Source organism: Ceratotherium simum, chromosome 25 (genome assembly GCF_057802395.1).
Source record: "Ceratotherium simum simum isolate JZ-2026a chromosome 25, ASM5780239v1, whole genome shotgun sequence".
NCBI classification, from domain to species: Eukaryota; Metazoa; Chordata; class Mammalia; order Perissodactyla; family Rhinocerotidae; genus Ceratotherium; species Ceratotherium simum.
In genome coordinates this window covers 17,794,331-17,820,756 of record NC_141924.1, presented here as the reverse complement: position 1 = coordinate 17,820,756, position 26,426 = coordinate 17,794,331, and the positions used below count along the sequence as shown (strand labels likewise).

The 26,426-nt window shown below is 40.4% G+C and overlaps 1 protein-coding gene across 2 annotated transcripts in view; it reads left to right on the top strand.

Moving 5' to 3' along the window:
- POLR3B (RNA polymerase III subunit B) overlaps positions 1 to 26,426 on the top strand; it is a 113,500-nt gene that overhangs the window by 66,017 nt on the left and 21,057 nt on the right. For both annotated transcript variants that reach the window (XM_004418058.3, XM_087448998.1), the window contains 4 exons: positions 10,283 to 10,492; positions 12,877 to 13,035; positions 14,671 to 14,788; positions 18,413 to 18,555. In XM_004418058.3, the coding sequence (XP_004418115.1) occupies positions 10,283 to 10,492; positions 12,877 to 13,035; positions 14,671 to 14,788; positions 18,413 to 18,555 (630 nt within the window). The remainder of the gene's footprint in view (positions 1 to 10,282; positions 10,493 to 12,876; positions 13,036 to 14,670; positions 14,789 to 18,412; positions 18,556 to 26,426) is intronic.

The window sequence follows — 26,426 nt, the reverse complement described above, 5'->3', positions numbered from 1 at the left end:
ATCTATCCATCCATCCATAATGTTTATTGAGCATCAACCGTAGATCAGACAGTGGGGCTGGAACCTGAAAATAGAGAGATGGGACAGACCCCTGTCCTCAGGGAGTTCACAGTCTAGTGGGAGAGACCAACAAATAAAATGGTAATTCAATATAGTATGATAAATGCTATAGTAGACTGACAGCCAGAATCTAAGGGAGTAAGAGCAGAAAGGTCACTTGAGGTTAGGGAGCAGGTTGCTTCTGAAGACTGGAACTGAACCGAGTCTTGAAAGACACTGAGTACTTTTCACAGGTATGGAAATATAAGCAAGCCTTACGTGGAAAAGTCTCAGTACTTTGGTGTGACTGTTTAGTAGGATGGGTATAGAGGTGTGCTGGAGAGGTGCCAAATATTAAGGAGTTTGGGTCTTATCTTGAAGGTGATACCGAGAGGATTCCAGGCAAAAAAAAAAAAATTTTTGTTTATAAACTTCTTTTGAAATGTTTTTGAAAATCATTTAAATCCTAAGAAATTTAGTTAGTTTTGTTTTCATGTGTATCTATGACATCAGTATGACTTGTCATCTCTGATTCCAAGTAGGATACACGGAGCTTCATAAAGAAACTGTAAAAGGTTTTTGCGTTGCCTGTGGCTAACAACTGAAATGCGCTTAGCTTCTCAGTGACCAGCAATCAGCTGCAACTGACCATAGCTTGACAATTACTGAATCCTGTTTCTCATTACAGATAAAGAGTATATATTTCTTTTCAAGTTTTTATATTGCCCTTTGGTTGGCCATGAAGAAATAAGAAGCATGTTGTCCTGCTACCATTTACCTGAATGATGTAATGCCTGGACAGTTCAGAATAATTCCTAGTGGGAAAATCTAAACAGTGGCTCATCAATTTAGCCTTCCCCATTCATCGTCAGCTGCAGTGTAGGCTGATTTCCTGCTTGTGCTTCTAACTTGCTAACAAGTTGAAATATACAGTACTGAACCCTGTGTGTCATGAAAGGGCTATCACTTACTTCTATTGGGTTTACCAAACCATTTTGTTTCATGATGTGAATCCCGGCTGAAACAATACACCTTTTGTGTAGAACCTTCAGCAGAATTAACGGAAGACTAATCACTTCGTCGCTAATGCCACTCTTTAGTGTGTTTGAAGATTGAAACAGAAAGGGCTGCATCTATCTCCATTTAGTGCATATTTTTCTTTTTTTTTTTAAATAAAGAAGCAACTTGAAAGAAAGAAATAATATTTTTATTTTTGTAACTCCCTCCCCTCCAAAAAAAAAAAGTCTCTATTTTGCGGCCATGGGTATCTGAAACGTTTGGTTAGTTACCACACACAGTTAAGCAGGATCAGTGTGTACAGAAAGCCAATTCAGTGTCTGTAGAGTTCTTTTGTAGTTTTCTGTGTGAAGGTTTTTTTTCTCGTTTTGTTTTGAGTGTCATTTGCAATTCATTGTCTGTGTTTTCTGAGGTTGGTGTATTCAGCTGCTCTGACCCTGGGTCCTGCACATTTAGCTCCTTGGATACAATCCTCTGACGTTACTGCTGACGCTGGGAAGACAAAAGCCACTGAATATCTTAAGTAATAAAAAAAAGGCCTTTGTTACTGTTTGTTATTATAAAACACCTGACTGGAAAGAAAAGCAGTGAGATAAAAGTACATTTAAAGTTGGCACGTAACATGGTCACATTTCTCTTTGGACACTGAAATAGCTGCAGAAGTATTAAGTGAGGTCTATGTGAGAAACCACAAAAGGAGAAAGGCTGGCAGAGGAAGAAACCCACAGTAGAGACCCAGGTCTGTAAAGCAGACCTGGCCCTTTGAGTTGGACTTCTCTGAGTCATTTTAATTCCAGGCAGTCCTGATAGCTGATAACTAAAAGTCACACTATCCCATTTAAACATGAGCCATTGCTGAAGACTATATAGATCTCAGAGTTTCTATGTGGATTTTCTAAAATAATATTTTAGTTGCTGTTCATCCATTAGTCCATGTGGAAAGTGGAAGACAGTAGCCCAGAATTAACTCACTAAATATTGTAGCCAACCTGGAAAATTTGCTCTGTACCTCTCACTACCAATCCCTCCCATTCAACAGAGTGAAGAAATGAGGAAAAGTCATTTTCTGTCTCTATGAAGGAGACCAAGACTAGCACAAACCACAGAGACTGAAAGTCTTACCTTGTATGTAAGAGAGAGCTGACTTTCCAACATGAAACACCAGCAGAGGGTATTTCTTAAATCTAAGGCTCTTTAAGTTATTAATGAAGTTCAGGTTTCCACACAGCGTCTTACTGTGCTGCTGAGAAACACCTCCCTTCCGTGGATGTGGCTCTGTCTGTTGTGACGTGGTTCAGAGCAAGAAGTCGGGTAGCTGTGTGTGGAAATGGCGAGGTCTCCAGGTCCCTCAGACTACAAGGAAAGGCTGTATGTTGGAGCTGCATTGTGCACACTCTGGCACCAGACGCCAAGTTCACATGAGTCACATTTTCATATCCTGCCCATTTTATTAGTTGGCAGTCCTCTAGTGGAACACTTTCTCCTGTTTAAAAGGATTTTAGTCACTGTCAACTCAGTTAATGAATATGCATCACATACCTCCCCTGCCCCGGCTTCTCACCACCCCTTCCCCCTTCAGCTCCAAATTGCTGGGACTTTTTCTTTTCATTTAACTCAGGAACTAATGCAGCTTCAGTTTTTGTTTTCAATAGATTCTGTTCCTAAGCTGATAGTTCCTTCTCTTGTATTCCCCACTTTACAGTAGGATGGGATATGCTAGAAATAGGCTGGAGACTTTTGAGATATTTAAAACATATGACATACAAAGATCCTCATAAAATTTTGTTTCATTCTATATCTCCTCCTCCCCCACTTTCTGTATGAATTTTTTTTTTAAGAATATTTATTCTTTATCCATTTGGGGGTACAAAATGAAAAGATGTCTTGGCCAAACTATCCCTGGCAATTCTTTTTTAGAATTCTGTTATTGTTTCAAAAAAAAAATTAAGATCATGGTAGCTTTTTTAGATAGAAGCTTATGTGACATTTCCTGAGACTAGCAGGTTAATAATGAATACTTATGGATGTAAAATTAAACTACAGTTCAGTATGTAGGGTTAGAGTTGGAGGTAGGATGGGTGACATTGCAGGATGATGAGGTGTATATTTTTATTATTACTAGTATTGTTAATATTAGTCATAATGAATGTTGCTACTTCTTCAACACCCAAATGATTTACATACATTTCTTCTTTTAGTCATAATAATAATCCAGTCAGATATAATACATACCTTTTTTGTTTCTGACAAAGAAACTGAATCCCAGTTTGGCTGAGTAACTTTTTTTTTTTTAATAATTTTATTTATTTATTTTCCCCCCCAAAGCCCCAGTAGATAGTTGTATGTCATAGCTGCACATCCTTCTAGTTGCTGTATGTGGGACGCGGCCTCAGCATGGCCGGAGAAGCGGTGCATTGGTGCACGCCTGGGGTCCGAACCCAGGCTGCCAGTAGCGGAGCGCGCGCACTTAACCGCTAAGCCACGGGGCCACCCCTGGCTAAGTAACTTATGAAGAGTTCCATTATGTCTTCTATGCAACGCTATCTATAAAACTTACTAAAATTCTTCTCAACTGAAGCTAACTTCTTTCCTCACTTTTTCTTGTTTACTGTGTGTCCCCATCAAGGTGCCTACCCTGCTAAACTGTAGATTATAAGCTCCTTGAGGACAAGGACTCTGTCTGTTATTTATTACTGTGTCCCTTGTGCCAGCGTAGTGCCAGCTTAGTAGGCGGAGTATATTAAGTACTTTATAAATGTTTCAACAGTGAATGAGTGAATCTCGGAGCACATTAAAATTAAGAAATCAGGTGCAGATTTTTTAAGAGAACCTTTGAAACAAAGAACTAAGTTGGAAGGCTTATACAACCTAATTTTAAGACTTACTGTAAAGCCACAGTAATGAAGACAGTATACTGACATAAAGGTAGACAATATGGATCAATGGAACAGAATCAAGAATCCAGAAATAGACCCACATCTTTATGGGTAGTTGCTTGTCAATGTGTCAGGGCAAATCAGGGGAAAGGAAAATCTTTTCAACAAAATAAAATATCTGTATGTTGATCTATATAGAAAAAAAATGAACATCAAGTCCTACCTCATGCCATACAAAAAATTAACACAAAATGGATCATAGCCCTAAATGTAAGAGTTAAAACCATAAAACTTATAGAAGGAAACATAGGCAAAAATCTTCGTGACCTTGAATGATCTAAGATTTCTTAGAACACAAAAAGCACAAATTTTATAGTTTAATAAATTGGACTTTCTCAAAATTAAACTTTTGCTCTTTGATAGACACTGTTAAGAATATGAAGACACTGTTAAGCCACAGAATGGGAGAAAGTATTTGCAATACAGTTGTTCCTCGCTATCCATGGGAGATTGGTTCTAGGACCCTACGCAGATACCACAATCCTCGGATGCTCAAGTCCCTTATATAAAACGGAGTAGTATTTGCATATAATCTACGCATATCCTCCTGTATACTTTGTCATCTCTAGATTACTTGTAATACCTAATACAATGTAAATCCTGTGTAAATAGTTGTTATACTGTATTGTTTAGGGAATGACGACAAGAAAAAAAAGTCTGTACGTGTTCAGTACAGACGCAGCCATCATAGGCCTTTTGCTCTGCGCTTGGTGGAATTGGGGGACGTGGAACCTGTGGATATGGAGGGCCAGCTGTACATATATGTGAGAAAGGATTTGTGTCTAGTATATGTGAAGAACTCTTCAATGATAAGGCAACTCAGTTAAAAGATGGGGAAAAACAAAAACAAAAACCAGACACTTCACAAAGAGTAGTAGGAAGGACCAATGAGCTCATGAAAATATGTTCAGCATTCTTAGTCGTCAGGTAAATGTAAATTAAAACTGTGAGATAGCACTGCACGCTCATTAGAACCACTAAAATGAAAACGACTGACAGACTAAGTGTTGGTAAGGATTTGGAGCAACCAAAATGCTCATACGCTGTTGGTGAGAATGTAAAATGGTATAATCACTTTGGACAATTCTTAAGCAGTTTCTTTTTTTTTTTTTTTTAGTTTTTATTATACTTACAGAGCTTAGAAAACTTTCATCATTTTTTTGTGTGTGAGGAAGATCAGCCCTGAGCTAATATCCATGCTAATCCTCCTCTTTTTGCTGAGGAAGACCGGCTCTGAGCTAACATCTATTGCCAATCCTCCTCCTTTTTTTCCCCAAAGCTCCAGTAGATAGTTGTATGTCATAGCTGCACATCCTTCTAGTTGCTGTACATGGGACGCGGCCTCAGCATGGCCGGAGAAGCGGTGCGTCGGTGCGCGCCCGGGATCCGAACCCAGGCCACTAGTAGCGGAGCGTGTGCACTTAACCGCTAAGCCACTGGGCCGGCCCTTAAGCAGTTTCTTAACGTTAACTATAGCCTTACCAAACCACCCAGAAATTCCACTCCTATGTATTTACCCAAGAGAAATGAACACACAAAAGTCTTGTGAGTGAACGTTCATGGCACCTTTATTCACAGTAGCCCCAAACTGGCAACAACCCAAATATCCATCAAAAGGTGAATGGATAAGCAAAATATATGTTCATGCAATGGAATACTACACAGCAATAAAAAAGGAATGACTATTATACACACAACCACATGGATGAATCTCAGAATCATTTTGCTAAATGAAAGAAGCAGCACAAGAGTGTACATACATACATTTATATGAAATTCTAGAAAATGCAAACTAATCTGTATTGATAAAAAAATAGATCAGTGGTTGCTTAACTTGGGACCAGAGACAAAGGGAGAGATCTCTTGGGAGTGTTGGAAGTGTTCTGGATCTTGATTGTGGTGGTGGTTTCACAGATGTATATCTCTGTCAGAACTCATCAATTTGCACACTTTAAATGAATGAAGTTTATTATATTCAATAATGTTGATTAAATAAAAAGCAATTGGGCAAAGGAAGACAAAAATAGTTAAATGCATAAAACTTCATTTTTTTAGTATACATTTTCTAAGCTGTGTGCATCCTTATTAACCTTTCTTCCTCCCACTTTAAAATAAAAAACTTCTTCACGGGGACAGCCCGGTGGTGTATCGGTCAGGTGCACGCGCTCCGCTTCAGCGGCCCGAGGGTTCGCAGGTTCAGATCCCGGGTGCGCACAGATGCACCACTTGTCAAGCCTTGCTGTGGTGGCATCCCATATAAAGTAGAGGAAGATGGGCACTGATGTTAGCCCGGGTCCGATCTTCCTCAGCAAAAAAGAGGAGGATTGGCCTCAGATGTTAGCTCAGGGCTGATCTTCCTCACACACACACACACACACAAAACACTTCTTCACTATTTTAACCTACATTTACATATCTTGCTATGCCAACTGACTTCTTAAGAAAGTTATGATCAAGACTATATGACTTTGTAAGAAAGATTATGTCCTGGGTAGTAAGAAAATGAAATCATTGGAGACTATAGTTATAGCAAAATGGGGCAGTAGAAGGAGAATTTAGCTTATAGATATTCTCATTGTGTTATTATATATATGCAATGCCCTTTTTAAGGAAGCAGAAAATAGTAATAGAGGCACCCTAGTTTGAACATGTGGTTCACCAAGGCTAGTCTTATAATTTAATTTCTGCGTAACATTTTCTCAAAAAAGCTTGCTGAATACTAAAATTTATATGGGGCAACAAAGGACCCCGAATAGCTAAAGAAATCCTAAAGAAAAAGAACAAAGCAGGAGGCATCACAATTCCTGACTTCAAAACATACTGCAAAGCAATAGTAATCAAAACAGCATGGTACTGGTACAAAAACAGACACACAGATCAATGGAACAGAATTGAAAGCCCAGAAATAAAACCACACATATACGGACAGCTAATTTTCGACAAAGGTGCTAAGAACATGCAATGGAGAAAGGAAAGTCTCTTCAATAAATGGTGTTGGGAAAACTGGACAGCCACATGCAAAAGAATGAAAGTGGACCATGTGCTATCGCCATTCACAAAAATTAACTCAAAATGGATCAAAGACCTGAAGGTGAGACCTGAAACTATAAAACTCATAGAAGAAAATATAGGCAACACACTATTTGACATTGGTTTTAAAGAAATCTTTTCGGATGACATGCCTACCCAGACTAGGGAAACTAAAGAAAAAATAAACAAGTGGGACTTTATCAGATTAAAGAGCTTTTATAAGACAAATGAAACCAGAATCAAGATGAACAAACAACCAACCAGCTGGGAGAGAATATTTGCAAAACATACATCTGACAAGGGGTTGATCTCCATAATATATAAAGAACTCACACAATTGAACAACAAAAAAACAAACAACCTGATCAAAAAATGGGCAGAGGAAATGAACAGACACTTCTCCAAGGAAGATACACAGATGGCCAATAGGCACATGAAAAGATGCTCAACATCACTAATCATCAGGGAAATGCAAATCAAAACAACACTAAGATACCACCTCATGCCCGTTAGAATGGCTATAATCACCAAGACAAAAAACAACAAATGTTGGAGAGGATGTGGAGAAACAGGAACCCTCATACACAGCTGGTGGGAATGCAAATTGGTGCAGCCTCTATGGAAAACGGTATGGAGATTCCTCAAGGAATTAAAAATAGAGATGCCCTATGATCCAGCCATCCCACTTCTGGGAATCTATCCAACGCACCTGAAATCAACAATCCAAAGAGGCTTATGCACCCCTATGTTCATTGCAGCATTATTCACCATAGCCAAGAAGTGGAAGCAACCTAAGTGTCCCTCGACTGACGATTGGATTAAGAAAATGTGGTATATATATACAATGGAATAGTACTCAGCCATAAAAAAGACAAAATCGTCCCATTTGCAACAACATGGATGGGCCTGGAGCATATTACGTTAAGTGAAATAAGCCAGAAAGAGAAAGACAAACACTGTATGATCTCACTCATATGTGGAATATAAACCAACACATGGACAGAGAAAACTGGACTGTGGTTACCCGGGCAGTGGGGGTGGGGGTTGGGCACAAGGGGTGAAGGGAGTCATATATGGGGTGATGGACAAACAAAAATGTACAACCCAAAATTTCACAATGTTAGAAACCATTAAAACATCAATAAAAAAAAAAAAAAAAGCTTGCTTACTGGCAAAATAGCTAGTCATTCATTTATAATTTTTATAAAAATTATGGAGTTTGATGGCATTTTGAAGCTTTATAATATAGAAGTCATAGTTAGATATAAATCATGTTTTAAGCTATATATCCATAGTCAGTGCTGCTAAAAATATACATGTATACTCCTACAAGTTCTTTAAAAAGTCTTTAAAGAAAAATTTCTGAGGCGATCATAAGCACTGAACAGTTGCTAAGCCATTTTGCTGTTCATCCATTCAATGGTCAGTTGTATGTTACGAGAATTATGTTCTGGGCCTGGTAGCACAATTTATAGCAGGATCCAATCTCTTTCACCATTGTTCAGAGTTGCAGCCATTTTTGCTTCCCTGCTGCATAATAGTGCTTGTCTGAGGTTTCAGAAGGCAAGTTTGGCAGCCTCGTGGGACATTGCCTGAACCCTTGTCTCAAGCTGGGTAAGGTATACAATTGGAGCTGAAATCTTAACATAAATTCTAGATGATTTCGTGTAAAAGGACAAACTTATTGTCAGTGAACTTTACCACGATCCAAGCAGCAGTGGCTTTATTGCTAAAACAGTAAGTGATGTATTACCAGGTGTCCTGCCCAGTTTATTAGTTGGCACTAAAATAACACAAATTAATTGGCAATTTATGGTGTAAACTCGACCAAAAGTTCATGAAATTCAGTTTAGCTAATTCAGCTGAATCTTGACAAATTTTCTAGAGATTTAAGCACAAATGTATACTGTCATAAAAAATATAATGTGATTCTTCAATTTTATTTACTTGACATTTATTGATGTCTGTAGTGAGCCCAGCACTGTACTAGGTGCTCATTTCTTTAGTTCCCTACAGATTTCATTATTTCTTCCAAGAGTAGTTGTCAAGGAATACCATATCACTTTTGCTGCCTGAATACGTTACTTTCATGCCTGGCTTGAAATCCATTGATGTCATAGTATGAGGACAGAGAAAAAGGTAAAGGAAATAAATATTGAGTTTTGATGTTTGTTCTCCTTGGACCTTAACTCCATTAAAGGACAGATGGGCATCTTGGGGCGTGTGGGTGCTGTGGATGCATCACTATGGAAGTGTGTGCAAGAGAGAGACTTAAAGCTGCCTTCTTAGCCATTGGGGGGCAAAGAAGAAAGACCTAGAGAAGTTCAAGAGGCTCAGCAGCCCACACTCAGGCTCAGCAGTCGGGCAAACGTGAGTCTCCTGGTTTTAAGGTCTCTGCATGGGAGCCACTGTGTGTTCACCAGCCCAGGAGAGAGAAAGCTTTTTTTCGGGCAGGTCCCTGAACTCTGATGAACCCCTCTGGGGGAAGGGGAGCAGGGGGGACATTCTGATTTCCCTTTTAGTTGACAGTAATACTCTTCTGAGGTCCAATCAGGTGAAAAGGCTGATTGCTAAGGCGGGAAAAGCCCAGCCCTGATTGGACAGGGCCCTGGGTTCCTTAGGGGAAGGGACCATGCCTTTCCCCATCTCATCTCGAGTGTTGGGCAGAGTAGGTGTTTATTAACTGCTTCACAGATGAATAGTTAAGCAAATGAATAAATCCACCCTGCTCTGCTTTCACTTTCCTCTTCTTTATTCTGTTCCATCCCTTTCCTCCTCCTTTCTCTTTCATTTAGAGCTTTTGTAATTGTTGATTTCTCTTTATGAAATCTGTCATACTGTTTAAGCTCCTTGCCTGTCAGCACTGGGTATTGTTCTCCAATTACCTTCCCCCAGCAACTGGAAATGTGCCTGGAACATAGCAGAACCAAATACAGAATTGTTGACTTACTTGTGAAATTAACCAATGGAGACTAAAATTCCTCAAATGGGATCAATCGTATAAATCCAAAAAGTTGAAGTTATTGAGATTAGTATACCTTGAGTGTGAGTTTTCTTTTTTGTAGGATTTTTAATATTACCAAGAAAAATTGTTCTTAAAAGTTGTTAGCTCCTATGAGGGTATTGCTTTTGGAATGTTTGACCTGAAGATTTTCTTTATTTTCATTAGTGGATTTAGTGTGTTTATGTCCGTATTCATTGCTACCTAATTACTTCACATAATAGAATGTTGCATTTTGTTTTCTCCAATATCAATGAAGGTACCATTGGATACAACCAGCGGAACAGAATTGATACTCTCATGTATCTACTAGCGTATCCACAAAAACCCATGGTTAAAACAAAGACCATTGAGTTGATAGAATTTGAGAAACTGCCAGCTGGACAGAACGCGACAGTTGCCGTGATGAGTTATAGTGGCTATGACATTGAAGATGCCCTTGTTTTAAACAAGGCTTCCTTGGACAGAGGTAAGGGAATTTTCAAAGCTCTAACACCAAAGGTGCTTTGTGCAGAATTCGATATAGGGATGATCAATGTAAAAATCACTTGATGTCACACATTAATGTCAGTTTCAAGTGATTTGAATTTTATAATATACAAATAGGAGACAGTTGTATTTTGGTGTTGACCTTTTTTTAATGAATACTATATATAGGTAATTCATTAAGTGTATTACTGAGGAATCTTTTTTTTTCTTTGTTATTTTACTTTATTGGCGACTTGAGACAATGCCTCAACAGAAAACATGTAAGAATTTATTTTCTAGCAGCAGTTACAATAAATGAAATATATTTTTTGAATACATCTAGTTATATATTCAACAACAAACTTGTTTGAGAGGGAAGTAGCAATATTTATATGTAAAAGGCTAATTTTTTAATTGTATGTCTCAACCCCATAATGTTATACCTTTTTGTTAAGAAAATGATAAAAGTTAAAAATACACCTACGCAAACCCTGACTTATAAGTTTTTAATCCTTTCTTGCTCAGTTTTTTGACAGTTTCCTTTTGCAAGTCACCACTCCGTGGTTTGTTAGCCATCACCTGATCTGAAGCCTGACTTCTCTCCTCATAATTTGTTCTCTTTTTCCTCCCTGGCATACCCACTCTGCCTCCCCTTCACTCTTTGTAGTTGCTAGGCAGCCCTAATAGTACTCCTAGACATGTGTCTTTGGCATTAATGTTGGCTGCACTTAATTTATGCCTCTTTTTTTCCTCCAAATGACAACAGCCATGCTTTAAAACTAGATGTTTTCCTTTCTGATTAACTGGTAACGTTTATGTGGAAATCTGAAGACTTTGTGATATCTGTCAGAAACTCCGCAACACAATTTAATGATCTGAGTTTACTGTCCTCCAGCTTTTAAGCTACCACCTGTAAATAAAATGTCCATTTACACTTAGAAAAACCCTTCTTGATTTCATGCCGTTCAGATTCACACTGCACTCCAGCACGTTTCCGTTAATGGCCATTGTATGAAATTTCAAGATCATGTAATGTTTCCAAAGCAGCTGGCTCTCTGAGCCGAGTTTATTATGGCCATACACAATTTACTAGGAGCCACAATGACTAAAACCTTTCTCGAAGATGCACAAACATCTTCATCTACCATCCAATTGTAGAAATTTGTTGTTTCATCACACAGTCACCTTTATATTTAAAAACTTAGATTAGAGCACTGAGATTTCACTTAGAGAGCCACATTTCCCTGATTGATTTTCTAAACTCACATTCTTAGATTTCTTGAAAGAGTTCTGCTTTTGGTGGAGAATCGTAAGTGAAGGATTTTACAGCCGTGCATTTATTTCATCAGTAATAGTTGGCATTTAATCCTTAGACATTTTCCTATTTAAGTGAACTCTGACATGGCTCAGTGTATCCTGGGGAGATTAGAGAGAGAATCCAGTTTACAATAATTGCTTGGCCAAAGGGGAAAAAAGAAAGAAATGTAGCCACAGAATCTTGGGAAATGATATTTAGTGTTGAACGATTGACAGCTCTTTTGGGCAACTCTACAACTGGTAATTCTTTTTGTGGGATTCAGTGATTGAGTTTTTTGCTCCATCTAAAGATTTGTTCATTTTGCTTATTTTTCTTAATGTTTCCATGGTTAGTTGGTCTCAGGACTTTTCCCTCATCCACTAGATAAATGTGATCTAAAAATGATCAAAGTAAACTCTAGTCTTCAGGGTAGAGGTGAACTCTCTCTCATTGAAATTATTTGATTGCTTCTTCTTTTCATTCTCTCTCATCTCTGGAGAAAAATTAATTTGTTTACTTGTTTGGGACTTCCTCTGAATGCCAAAATCAGAAAAAGGAAAGCTTTCCGGAGAAGGATAGCAGAAGTTATGCACCAGAAGGGTATGTAGGAAGAATCCTGGCTGATCAGTGGACTTGGTCTGTCTCAGCTCTGCCACCACCTTGCTGGGTGACCTTGGCCACTGAATTTCTCTGGACCTCACTCGTAGCACCTGTAAGATAGAGGAGTTAAGACAGGTGATCTCTGAGGCCCTTTCCCATTCTCACATTCTGTGGCTCTGTGCTCTGAAAGAATCACAGTGACACTCAGATTTCTCTCATGTTCCTCCAACATGACTGGGTACATTCCATGCTAAAGAATAGTTGTAGCGATTCCAGTGTTATATACACACTGCAGTAGGTAGGAGAGAAGCCCTAAGCCAGTTCTTCAGATTATCAGATTGTTATTTGGTTTGGCCAGTCCCAGATTATCCAAATGTAGAGCAGTTTTGGGTTATTTGTGGGGATGGGTTGTTGAATAACACAGATCTGTGTTTTCTCATAGTTTTATATTACTGGTGGTTCTGATACCCATTTTGGTTTCATTTTAGGCTTTGGGCGTTGCCTTGTATATAAAAATGCTAAATGTACGTTGAAACGATACACTAATCAGACTTTTGATAAAGTGATGGGGCCGATGTTGGATGCTGCTACAAGGAAACCCATCTGGCGACACGAAATTTTAGATGCAGATGGTATTTGTTCTCCAGGTAAAAGACTTTAAAAACAAATTTTAAATGTATACTTTTTGAAATTATGAAAGCTATTCAACAATATTTCTGAATATTTGGTAAACAGGGCAGAAAAAAATAATCTATAAAACCACTGTCCTGACTCAACCAGTGTCGTCATCATTTTTGATGAATTTCCTTCCAGTCTGTTTTTCTATGCATATGTTTTTACATAGCATTAATCTATTCTAGTTATAATTTTGAATCATAGGAAGCCACTTTAAGGAAATATTTAGAATTAAGGTTATGTCCCTGCATCTACACTGGTATTTCATTATTTGTGCATTTAGCTTACAGACTGACTTTCGATTCTTCTTCCCCCAGAACGTGTGACTCCATTGTAATTATAAACTTGTAATGAATTTTGTTGATGCATCCCACAGCCCCTGCCCTGTGATTCTTGTAGGCTAGTGTGGGAGACTAACATTAATCAAAGGATCACACACAAACATATATCAGCTTATAGCCAAGTTAAGGAAGCATATATGGAGTGATGAGGCCATTTTTTAGCAAGAGGATTTGACCTAGTCAGGAAGATCGGGACAGCCTTCCTCAAGGAAGTGGGCTGAGATCTGAAGGATAAGTGGAATTAACTAATGAAGACGGGAGGGGAGTGTGTTCTAAGCAGTGGAAAGGGCTTGTGCAAGCCTGATATTTAAAGAAGGCCAGTATGGCTAAAACAAGAGAGTACAGGGGAGCATGGTGATCATGAATCTAGAGAGAGGGGAGGGTGGGGCAGGAGCCAGACACCAGGCCTTGCAGCCGTGTTACTATTTTCATTATGATGCTAAAAGCAATGATACAATCAGATATGCATTTTGAAATGATCATTCTGACTACACTGTGGAGAAAAAAGTAGAAGGGAGCCAAAATAGAGGGGGACCAACTGGGAGCTCTCGCTGGAGACCAGGAGACAGGAGCCGTGGTGAGGTGGAGAGAAGGGCTGAGTTGGGGAGGTCATTGGGAGGGGAAATGCACATGACCTTGTCACAGACGGTGCACGGGTGGTGAGCGCTGCATCCGCTGTGGCGCCCTGAGCCACAGGGTACACGGCTTCCCCTCCTCTTGCTGCCTTTGCTTCTTGGAGAATCTCTCTCACTTTTAACCAGGGTCGTGTGGCTGGGAAAATAAGTGCTGTGATAGTACTATAGCAGTTGGTCTTGGAGCTTACCATAAAAAGATGCAAAGCACAGGAGAGAATAGCAGGAAAAACCAAAGAAATATTTTGATTTCCTCATTACCTAAGTGAAATTGGTGGTGACTTATTACTGGTTGAAATAACTATTAATAAAAATAAGTGGCGCAAACCTATTCCAACACCCTAAGAGATGTATAAAGTTGCTATCTACTGACATGACATTTCTCTTGTTCGTGTGGTCCCCTAAATCAGTCCTAATTTTATACACACTGTGATCTTAAGCTATGATTTTTTCATATGGGCTTGCAAAATTGCAGACGAGCCCTGTTGAACTCTAGCTTCTGCTGTATGGACTCTTTTTTCTTCCATGTCTGGATGTCATGGACCAAATCTAATCACATGGTTTTATGCCCCAGTAAGCTTTGCGTTCCACGCTGGTGATAATGACGTGTCTAACAGCCTGCTCTCTTCCTTAGGAGAGAAAGTAGAAAACAAGCAGGTGCTTGTGAACAAGTCCATGCCCACGGTGACACAGATTCCTCTGGAGGGAAGTAACGTGCCGCAGCAGCCACAGTACAAAGATGTGCCCGTCACGTAGGTATCGCTTGTGCCTTGGAAATTTATAGAAAGATTCAAAAAAAGAAGAAATACAGGAAATTAGAAGTTAGCTCTTGGAGGGTTAGAGAACTGTAAATAGCACTTTGGGGTGCTAATACTTGTCACGAAGACAGCATGGCATAGAAGATAAAACTGGGCTGTGGAGTTGCTTAGACCTCCTAACCTGGGTTTGAGTTGTGGGCCCAATAGGCGGAGGCTCCAGGAGAGGAACAGCAAGATGAAGGGCACGTGGCCATAAAATTGCCTCGGTTTGGAGGACCAGCACAGCTTGCTGGGGCTAGGCTGTGGAGTAGTTGGGAATTCATTCCTTAGAGGGTGATGTGATCCGATTTGTGTTGTAAAAAAATAAAATAAAACACCCTGGCCACAGTGTGGCATCACCGATACCCTAGATTATACCTGCGTTTTAGTACTGGTGGTGTTGTGTGTTACCTTACAGAGATAAAGCACTTAAACTCTGTAGGCCTCAGTTTTTTCATCTGTACAATGAAAGAGTTACACCCATTAATCTGCAAGTTTCCCCTGGGCTCTAAAATCTAATGAAATACAAAACTTAGTGAGATGAGCCATGAGCCAATGAGAGCAACCACACTGTGATACAAAGACAGAACAAGAAGTTACAAGACGTTTAATGCAGCCAAAGTGAACTAAGTTAACAAAGTTCCTGAGGTGGGGGGTGACATAGGAGAACTGAATTCCTGGGCTGTGAAAGGCGGCGTAACAAATCCATTCAACACACAGTTGTTGAGGCCTTTGCTGTGCCAGGGATATAGAGCTGAAATAAACCACAAGCTTTGCCTTCAAAGGGTCACATCCAGTTGGCAAAGACCTACACAAAACATAAGTGCAGTAAATACCGTGATCATAATAGCTTAATTGAGAATTTTCACTGTACCAGTTACTGTCCTGAGCATTTTACATGTGTCAGCTCAGTTAATCCTACCACCCATGAGCTAGGTCCTCTTAGTAGCCTCGTTTGAAAGACATGAAAACTGAGGCACAGAGAGGTTAAGTAATTTGCCAGCTGCGAATGGCAGAGCCGGGATTTGAACTCACGCAGTCTAGCTTCAGAGCCCCACTCTTGACCACTATGCTAAATGCGGTAGAATCGTGGGTGCCGTGGATTTGTCTCTCGAGTGGGAGCACAGAGGAGAAAATGGACCGTTCACTGGGGGAGGGGTCAGGTCCTTTGCACTGGGTCCCACAAAACGAAATGCTACTTTAGCATTGCAAAGGTGGTTGTGCTTGGGTTTCTTCCTGTCCTGAAGGAGGATATCTCTTTTCCTGTTCAAAGCTTGTGCCTCCTCCTCCTGAGTTCTTTATTTCGTCCACTCTTTTAGGGACCTCACTCTGTCATTTTCTCTTCTATCTTCCCAATATTTTCAACCTGTTTTCTATTGAATCCTTCCCCGCAGGCTAGAAAATGTGCTCAAATATTTCTTTTCTTTAAAAGAAAATAAAACCTTTCTCTGCACTTCATGTTCCTTTCTAGCTACCACTCTACTCTTCTTCCTTTTGCCACAAAGCTCCTCGGAAGAGTGGTCTGTAATCGGCTTCTTCCTCACCCTCTACGTGCTCCCTGAGCTCACTGAACCTCTGCAGCGTCCTACCTCTCCATCCACCAAAACGGCTCTGTAAGAGGTCACCAAAGACAGCCTATTCATTCATTTCACTCAAGAAAGATTTTTTTCAGCACTGACAATATGGCAGGAACTGTTCTAGTGCACGGGATTGCACAGTGAACAAAATGAGCAGAAACTCCACCCTAGTGGAGCTCACAGCCCAGTGAGGAAAGACAGATAGTAAACAGATAGCAAAACCAGAGTGGTCAGATTGGCCAAATTCGGTGGACTCTCAGTCCTGATCTTGCAAGCTGAGGCTTTGTCTCTTGTTCACTGTGGACCCCTACTGCCCGGCATATGGTAGGTAACAAGTAAATAGTTATCGAATCGATGGATGAATGTCGTATGGCCTTTCCAGAGCATTTGACACCACTGACCTCTCTCCTCCCTTGATTTTGTGGCGCTGCCCTCGCCTGGCCCTCCTACCAGTCTGATTTCTCCTTCTCAGCCTCCCCTCCTGCCTGGCTGTAGTGACCGTACCCTGCCCGGTGACTCTGCACTTGTCTGGACGTGTTCACCCTCTTCTAGCGCTCCACTTACTCTCCTGTTGCTCATGACTCCCAGAAAGACATCTGCCCACTTTCAGCTCCAGACCAGCACGTGGACAGCGTTACAGGGGCCCCAAACCCAGATCCGAACCATCTTCCTCCCCACCCCTACTCCAGCACTAAACCGTCTTCCTCCCCACCCCTACCCCAGCCCCAGCAGGCTCCTCCTGGGCCCGTTGCTTGTGAGTGGCACCTCCATCCAGCCATCACCTGCAGCACATACCAGTTCAGCACATCCCATAGGTTCTCTCTCTGCCGCAGTCCTCTGACCTCTCAGGGACAGCTGTTGCCCTCTGAGTTCTGGCCTCCTTTCCTGCTGGACTCTTAGTTATCGGGAACTGCTCATCTGCCTCCAGTGTTGCTCCTCTCCACACCTCTCAGGCTCTTTCTGTGTTACTGCCAGAGTGACTTTTTTCTGAATTACTCATCTGGTTGTGTTACTCTCTTGAGTAAATAGAATAAACCTTGAGTAGATGGAGTAAAACTCTCAATGGCGATGTTGCCTGCGGGATGAAGGCCAAATGAATAGTCATACACCATCTGTGACCCTTGACTCTACCCTTTTGAACACTGGGCTCCATATTCTAGGAAATTGTCTCTCATTCTCCACAGTGTGCTATCCGACTTCAGGCCTCTGTGAACTTACTCCTGCTGCTCGCTCTGCCCGGAATGCCCTTCCCTGGTCAGGTCCCAGCTCTAGGGTCACCTCCTCCGTGAAGCAGTCCTTGACAACCTGCCACCTCCCTACCACCACTGTCATCCCCACCCACTGGCAGGGTTGACTGTTGTCTACCTTGGGCCTTTCCTATTCTCCATACCACTGACATCTTTGCTGCACTTTCTTTCTCTTACCTTCCTTAGATTGTGAGTTCCTTTGGGGCAAGAACCGTGTCTACTTAATCTTTGTGTGTCCAGAGTCTACAAGGATCTGACACAGAGTAGACTCTTAATAATTTTTGTTGTATGAAAAACAGCAAAGTGTGTGAAAAAATTAATAATAGAAAGGCTGAGTAGATATAAGTAATACTTAAAACGTGGTTAAGAACTTGAAGTCGAGTCTGCCAGGCTTCAGCTCAAATCCCAGGTCCACTGCATATGAGGCGTGTTTTCTCTCATCCTTTCTTAGCATCAGTTTTCCTCGTCTGTAATGAAGGAATAACAATACGTGAATAATATGTGTAGTGAAGGTTAAATTGCACTATGCCTGCCTCATAATAAACATTCAGTAAATGTTAGCCATTTTAAACTAGGACCATAAAAGGGAAATTATAACATTTGAATTAATGTTGAAAAATGAAAGTCATTTTTCAGAGCCCAAAATGGGAATGTGACAGTTTTCTGTGGTAGATATTAATTAAAATATGGCCTATGGTTGATCAGTTGACAAAGGGCAGTTTGAAAACTGTTGAGTGACTTCCTCTTAACATTAGCTACAAAGGGGCAACGGATTCATATATTGAAAAAGTGATGATATCCTCAAATGCTGAAGACGCTTTTCTGATCAAAATGCTGCTGAGACAGACAAGGCGTCCAGAGATTGGAGACAAATTCAGCAGTCGTCATGGGCAAAAAGGTAAATTGTTTCATTTCTCAACTTGTTTATAAAACTGAATACCTTAAAGTATTTATTAACCACATATATAAGAAGTATTTTATAACTTGCCCTGTTAAAAAAAATTAGTATGTTTGAAAAATTATTACATTGTTATCAAAATTATTCTTGTTTTGTTTCTCAGATTATCCTACTTATATCTTAAGGGCATTTAAAAATATACCATAGGATTACATCTCTATGCTATTTATTCTCCTGTAACTGCTCGGCCCAAAATTATAAGTACATTCTAGATGATGTGCCTACTGAAGTACTGGTAACTGTTCTAAAATAGTAATACCTATTTTTTATGAAAGGTACATATTTAAAATACTGTATATTCTGTTGGGTCATAGTATCATAGGATGTCAGCACTACAGGATACCACAGAATTATCTGCCCCTTTATTTAACAGATGAGGAAGTTCAGATCCTGTGTGTTAAGCGGCAGGGTACCCAGCTAGTTGGTGCTGAGCTGGTATTAGAATGTGGGTTTCCTGACTCCAATGCGGGGCTTTGTCCACTGCACAGCGATCCCTCTCCTGGATGGTGTTTCTCCGTCTGAGCCCATTGGCCAGCCTCACTCTTTCCATTGACGGTTACTGCTGGGTTTTCATCCTTTTGTGGTTTTGTTTTGTTTTGTTTTTTATCTTCAAAAAGCATAGCACTATGTCACTATTGATTAACTCATTTTTCAGTAGGGTCTCTTTTAGTCAAGATACATAGTGTGTAAGAGGGGAAGTTTGTCCTGGGATTTGCATTTTGGCTCGGTCTGCCACTTACTAGTTCTAAGAACAACAGCAGCTCACACTTTGGTAGCACTGACTGTGTGCCTGGCAGTGTTCTCAGCACTTTGCATGTGCTAACTCATTTGCTTCTCACAGGATCCTGGGAGGTGGGTACTGTTGTTATCTGCATTTTATATGTGAGGAAGCAGAGGCACAGAGAGGTTAGTAGCTTGCCCAAGGTCCCCAGTTGGTGGCAGAAGTTTTTGAACCCTGGCAGCCTGGCTCCAGAGTCCATGCTCTTACCTAACAACTATGCTGTCCTGACTGCTAAGCAGGTAGCATTGTACCTGGCTCTTAGAGCGTGCTCAAGAAGTGATGCAGTGATCATGAAGGTTGGCTAGTATTCGTTCTACTCTTCAACCTCGAATCTCACCTTTGCTTATAAATTGCTAGTGTGATATCTTCTTGTTTTGAAGATAAATGCACATTATGTCCTTGCTGATTTTAACTGTCTATTTGCCAAGCAAGTATATCAAATATTACAATGTTTTTTGTCAAATGAATGCAACCTTCATTGTCATTCCATCAATGAAACTGTTTCAGACTGAGATACTATTTCATCAAAAGCATTTTTAGTTCAGTTGGCAGACACAAGACTATTTTAGCCTGTCAGTATTTTATAAGAAAGAATTGATGCCATCTATAAATGTGAATTTGACACGTCTACTTCGTATAGTTCCCTAAGATGCTAACACTTAGTACCTTTTGAAAACATTGCTTGAGGTTCTAGTGTTTTCTACTGCTTACCAGTGAAAATCAAATTCTCTATAAATCGTTGGCACTAAAAGCTTTGCGACAATGCACCCCATAAGAGAACATCTCCATTCTGAATCAGTTTATAAACTTCAGATATCTCAAATCCTTGTGCTTTATTCCATCAGAGTATTGTGCAAAGAATTGAAGGCTGGCATACATTTCAGTGATTATCCACTGTGTTCTCACTCCAGTAAACTTCTGGAGGACAGGAACCATGTCCTTATATTCTCAGAAAGCCTGATGGAGCCTTTCTCACAGTAGATGCTTAATAGGCAGTTAATAATGGTTGAATACATGAATTAATTGAAGGTAGGGGAAATGAAAGGGGACAGATTCTCTACTCTTGATGGATTGATTTTACTCAGGTTTTAATCTATACATTACATGTGAGTGTGTGTATGTATAATATAGACAAACAGTACTTTTGAAAATGAAAAACACACTTGATTAGTAAGCTCCTTTGAACACAGACCTCTAGGTAAAATGTCAGTAAGCCTTTGTGCTAGAGCGTTTTTTCAGATGATTAATATGATAGGGATCATGTTCATTGGCAGAAGTGGTTTCCAACTTGCAGTGATCTGAAACATGGCAGATTTTGGAGATCTGTTCAATCTTAGGGGGCTTTGACTTGTACATCTCTATATGAACCAGAAAGAAGCCCTCCTGGGGTCAGATGACCTTTCACTTGTAGTGAGGAGCTTCTTGCTTGTTTTCCTTTTCCAGATGGCTTTTAATCCAAGGGTAGAAACCTTCTGATGAGCCTAGATTCCCTTGATATTCCCTTCTCTTACAGCTTCATCAAATTTATTGAAAAGACTGGGAAAAAACAAGCAAACAAAAAATAGGCAGTGTAAACTTTAAGAGAGTAATGGAATTGGAATGATATAGGACCCTTAACTGAACATAATTTTTATTTATTTTGAGTATAATTTTTTAATAAAATAATAAATGCATGTGATTTAAAAAGGTCAAATAGTACAAAAAAGGGGTTTTGTACTGAAAAACATCAGTCCGTACTTTTCCTCCAGTTCTGCTTCCCAGAAGCAATTTCTTCTCATTTTTACCTTTGTGTTTCTAAATAATATTCTTAAACAGCTGTATATTTATTCATCCATTGTAGCTATTACTACCTATCGATTTCCTGTTACGAAAGATGGGAGGACCTAGCACTTTGCTACCTCTTTCCTTCTCCCCATCTCCATTCCCTGTGTAGATTTATCATAATTTTGGATTACTTGATTATTTAGATTGCATTATTATGACTACATAAATATCATTCACTCCCAAACCAAGTAATTGTCGAGTGTATTTCCTTTGTTATGTGACTTTATTTTTTCAGAAGTTGATAATTATCTCATTTAAAATGTGCTTAATTTTCTTTATTCCTATTACCATACTTCTATACCATCAACAGCCTCTCAACATCATTTTCCACATAATTGAGAGTCTGTTAGGACCATTCCCGGCCCCCACCACCTCTCCGAAGATCTCCTATATAGCACCCCCACTCTTCCTGCTTCAAACTGTGGTGGTTATTCCCTGAGCCAAAGCTTCCCAGCCAGTGTGTTAAGAATGGGTAAGAGGTGAGCTGAGAGGTTGACGTGTGCCGCCCTCGGGAGTGCTGGGAGGACCCTGGCGCAGCCAAGGCCCTGAGCGGCCTCATCTTGTGTGCCCTGGAAATGTTTTCACAACAGGCTGGGAAGCACCCCATGTTAGTTTGCTGTAATAAAATACCACAGACTGGGTGGCTTAAACAACAGAAATTTACTTTCTCACAGTGCTGGAGGCTGGAAGTCCAAGGTCAAGGTGTTGGCAGATTTGGTTTCTCCTGAAGCCTCTCTCCTTGGCTGGCAGGCGGCCACTTTCTCCCTGTGTCCTCACGTGGCCTTTTCTCTGTGTACCTGCATCCCTCTTCTTGTAAGGACACCAGTCATATTGGATTAGGGCACACCTGATGACCTCATTTAACCTTAATTACCTCTTTAAAGACCATGTCTCCAAATAGGGTCACAATCTGAAGTATCCTGGGGGTTAGGACTTCAACATCTGAATTTGGGGGGGACGCAGTCCATAACACACCCCAAGCCTGCTGAATGGTAGTCACTTATGAAATTCCTATTTGAGCCCCTGTTTCTTGGCTCTTCCCGTGTCACTCTCCTACCCCCCACACAGTGGAATAGTCTGTCTGTTCATTAAATTGCTGAGAAAGGAGGCATGAGAAGTAAATTTTTTGAGATCATGTATGTCTGAACATGTTCTATCCTCATACTTGATTTATACTTTGGTTGAGTATAGAATTCTAGATTGAAAATTCTTTTTCCCTAAGGATTTTGATGGCATTGCTACATTATCATCTAGATTCCAAATGTTACTTACATGAATTGTAACATTGTTCTTCCTATCTTGTGTGTATGTGTGCCTGTTTCTCTCTCTTTCTCTTCTTCCCCCTCCCTCCTTCCCTTCTTCTCCACTCGCCCCACCAAGCTTTTACTATCGTCTTCTATTCTTGGAATTCTGAAATTTCGTAGACCTTTTTTCATTCCTTGTCCTAGGAAATCAGGCACCTTCTTATTCTGGAAGTTCAAATTCCTTCAATTCTTGGACATTTTCTGATATTATTTTGTAGATAATTTCCTCTTCATCATTTTCCCTGTACCCTTTCTGGTTTTCTTATTAGTTAGATGTTGGATCTTCCAATTGATGCTCTAGTTTTCTTATTTTTTTCCCCCCTCTTGTCCATTTCTTTCTTTTCTTGTTTTTCTTTCTAGGAGATTTGATTGAGTTTATTTTCCAGATTTTTTTTTTTTGGCCCATCGTATTTTTAATTTCTAATTAAAAATTTAAATTTAATTTATACTCTTCCTTTTTATAGCAATGAGTATGTATTTTTATTGTTATTTTAGTTTTCGTTTTTTGGGTTTTTTTTTTCTTTTTAGTTTTCTTATATTCCTAATTTTGTCTGTATTTCTTGAGATATTTCTTTCCCTCATAAGTATTTTAGGGTCTGGTTTGTTGTTGTTGTTGGAAGCTTTCCTCTAATACCTGGTATATCCTTGAACCCTAAGCTCTGTGTCCCAGGGCTAGAACTTGTTGACGGGTGGACATTGTTGTAGGGTGATCAGGCAGGGAACCATTTTAATTGCTGGTGCCAGTCAGTTTCTACATAGTAAGATCTTTCTAACTCCTGCCTGAAGGTTGGAGTTGGGAGGGTGGGTTCGGTGCTTAAGGCTATCAGCCAACCTTCTGGGAGCCCGGTAGGGGCAGGGGGCTGGAGCCCACTGTTCAGTGCACAGACTTTTCACTTAATTCCTCTGTATCAGGTCCCCACCCACCACTGCTTGCTACCCTTGGGTCTCGGGTCATTGTAGTTCAGTGTCTCAAGTGAGGGTTGTGGCGGGGAGGGTAGTTTCCTGACTATATGGGGTAAGGAATAGAAACTCGGGATCTGATGATTTCTTATACAGACATTTATTTCTACAAATGTTCATTAAGTATCATCTAAGTGTCAGGTACTATTCTAGGCCCTGCTGATAAGCAGTGCACAAAACAGACAAAAATTCTAGCCCTTGTAGGGCTTACATTCTTGTAGGCAAGAGATAGAATGATAAGTGCTGAGTTGAAAATAAATAAAAAATAGGGGAGCAGAATAGGAAGCATGTTGGGGTGTGTGGTTAGTGGTTGAAATTTTAGGTAAAGTGGTTGAGAAACACCATCTGTTTGAAAAGATGACGTGTCAGTAAAGACTCGAGAGAAGAAAGGGGGCAGACCCCCTCTGGCTGAAGAACATTGGAGGTGAGAGGAAGGCCCGAGGCTGGAGCCCTGGAGGAACGCCAGGAGGCCAGTGCCGCTGGAGCAGAGCAAGGGAGTGGAGAGTCATCAGAGGGGAGGCCTTACAGGTCGCCCTGTGGACTGGGGCTTTTGCTCTGAGTGAGAGGGAGAGCCACTGGAGGAGTCTGAGCAGATGAGAGTGTACAACACTATCCCCACTCCCTTCTTTAATTAGTCCTCTGGTCAGGCTTTAGTAGTAGCCTTGGTTAAAATTCAAAATCTGGCAAGAATTTGAGCAGATGTAAAAGGAAGTACATTTTTGAGCCCTCAACTTTGACTGTTCTCCTGACTCATCTGTCTAGCTGTGATGGTTGGAGCCAGAAAAGAAGGGGCACTGAAGGAAGCGTTGGGGCAGCAATGGCAGTGGGCTGGTTAGGAACATTCACGTGCAGTGGCACAGCTGGCAGCATCTGTAAGGAGCTGTGCAGCAACCCAGCCCTTAAAGAGAAACTACATCAAGCCCAAATGTGCATGAAATGGAGAATGTCGCCCACAACATCAGTTATGCTGTTTGTGGTTGTCATGGAATGAGCCGATAAAACTTTCATAGTATTGTGAGTATGCAGGGTATGTGTGTCACACCGTGGTCCCCGCAGTGATTTGTTTCCATTTTGGTCTAGATATACCCCAGAGTGAGAGCAGTAGTTGACTGAACTTAGTTTTCACTCCTGAAATGTAGAATTGTTTGGAAATACTACTTTTTCTTTGTAGCATCACCTGCAAGCTAACACTGTGTGTTCTCTATGAGAGAATGTAAAGGGGTTTTGATTTAGTGCATCTTTATGTCCACCTCTTTTTCCCCTTGCATTTAGAGCATTAAATTTGTTATTCTTGGTGTTCAGAAGGCAACATGGCCCGGCATTTTGCCTGATTTTTGTCTTTTGTTAAAAGTTGATTTTGACAGAGCTGTTATTAGGGATTCTTTTTGTACACGCAGAGTGTGTAGATTGTATTTCTGCACCTAATGCCTCTTAAAATAGCCTCTCTAGCAATTAGAGGAGACTTGAAAATTTAGTTTCACAGAACATGAGTGTCTATCCTGCTCAAGCCTAAACACTTCAAACGTGGTAGGATATTAGTATCTAAATGAAACAAATGTTAAGAGGAAGCTAAACAGCAGTAATGTGCTATATGTTATAAAAGAGCTCAAGAAGAAGATTGAAGAGGACAGAACGAGCGGTGAGCTCGAGCAGGAGGGTCAGTACTAAGGATGTGGGCATCAACATCAGTGCTGGATGAGAAGCAAAGATGGAATGTAATTGATCAGAGAAGGGGCACCAAAGAGGTGAAGTGTTTGATCGGGAGCCGTTAAAAATGTGACAGACCCAATAAGCAACGTCACCTCCTGTGACCTCAAGAATGGGGGGGGACTCAGCAGAGAGAGCCACGTGCGGAGGAAGGAGAAAGTATTTCATAAAGAAGAAGGTGTCACAATTAACATAAAGACTAGTCCAGCCTGAGAAGCAGGCAGAATTCACCCACAGCACACTTTTTAGATAAGGGAATTCCAGTACAGCCTGCTAATGAGAAATTCAAAGAATTTTAGTGAAGTACAGTCCTCCTTTGGGTCTTTTTGAGGTCGTTTATGTATCTCATCAGTAAATGTGCAATGAATCAGCTCCCCCCAAAAGAGCTGGACCTTTGATCAAGAATCTCTAGAACTGGGCTGGCCCCGTGGCTTAGCGGTTAAGCGCACGCGCTCTGCTACTGGCGACCTGGGTTCGGATCCCGGGCGCGCACCGACGCACCGCTTCTCTGGCCGTGCTGAGGCCGAATCCCACATACAGCCACTAGAAGGATGTGCAACTATGATGTGCAAGTATCTACTGGGGCTTTGGGGAAAAAAAAGGAGGAGGATTGGCAATAGATGTTAGCTCAGAGCCGGTCTTGCTCAGCAAAAAGAGGAGGGTTAGCATGGATGTTAGCTCAGGGCTGATATTCCTCACAAAAATAAATAAATAAATAAAACAATAGTCTTATAAAAACAAAAATCTCTAGAACTGTTCATCCTTTAGTAGTATGCAAAATACTGGAAAAGATAAGATGATTTAGTAATAACCTTTTATACACCAAAGTTGTGAATTTGTTGTGTTTGTTTACAGAGGAAGCAAAGTTTTATTTAGTTTTGTTTTAATTTCAGTTGGGGAGAAGTATTAAAACCCTTGATCTCCTTTCCAAGTGTTTTAGACTTCTAGGTCCCATAGAATGAAGCCGTAACTTACATGATAGATGCATAATGATGCTCCAAGGGGGAAGATGGAGCAGAATGTGGATCTGGAATGTTCCTCATGTTTTCTCTTCATATTCTTTCTCAATCGTTTATAGATAGAGTTAAAGATAGGAAGAGACATCCACATATAATGCTGATTGGAATCACAATTGGAACTAGACTTTTAATGAAAATCAAAATAACTTATGTAAATCTCTTGACTTTTGGTATAAGTTCTATATGAAGGAAACTCATCAAAGGCAAACATTTTGC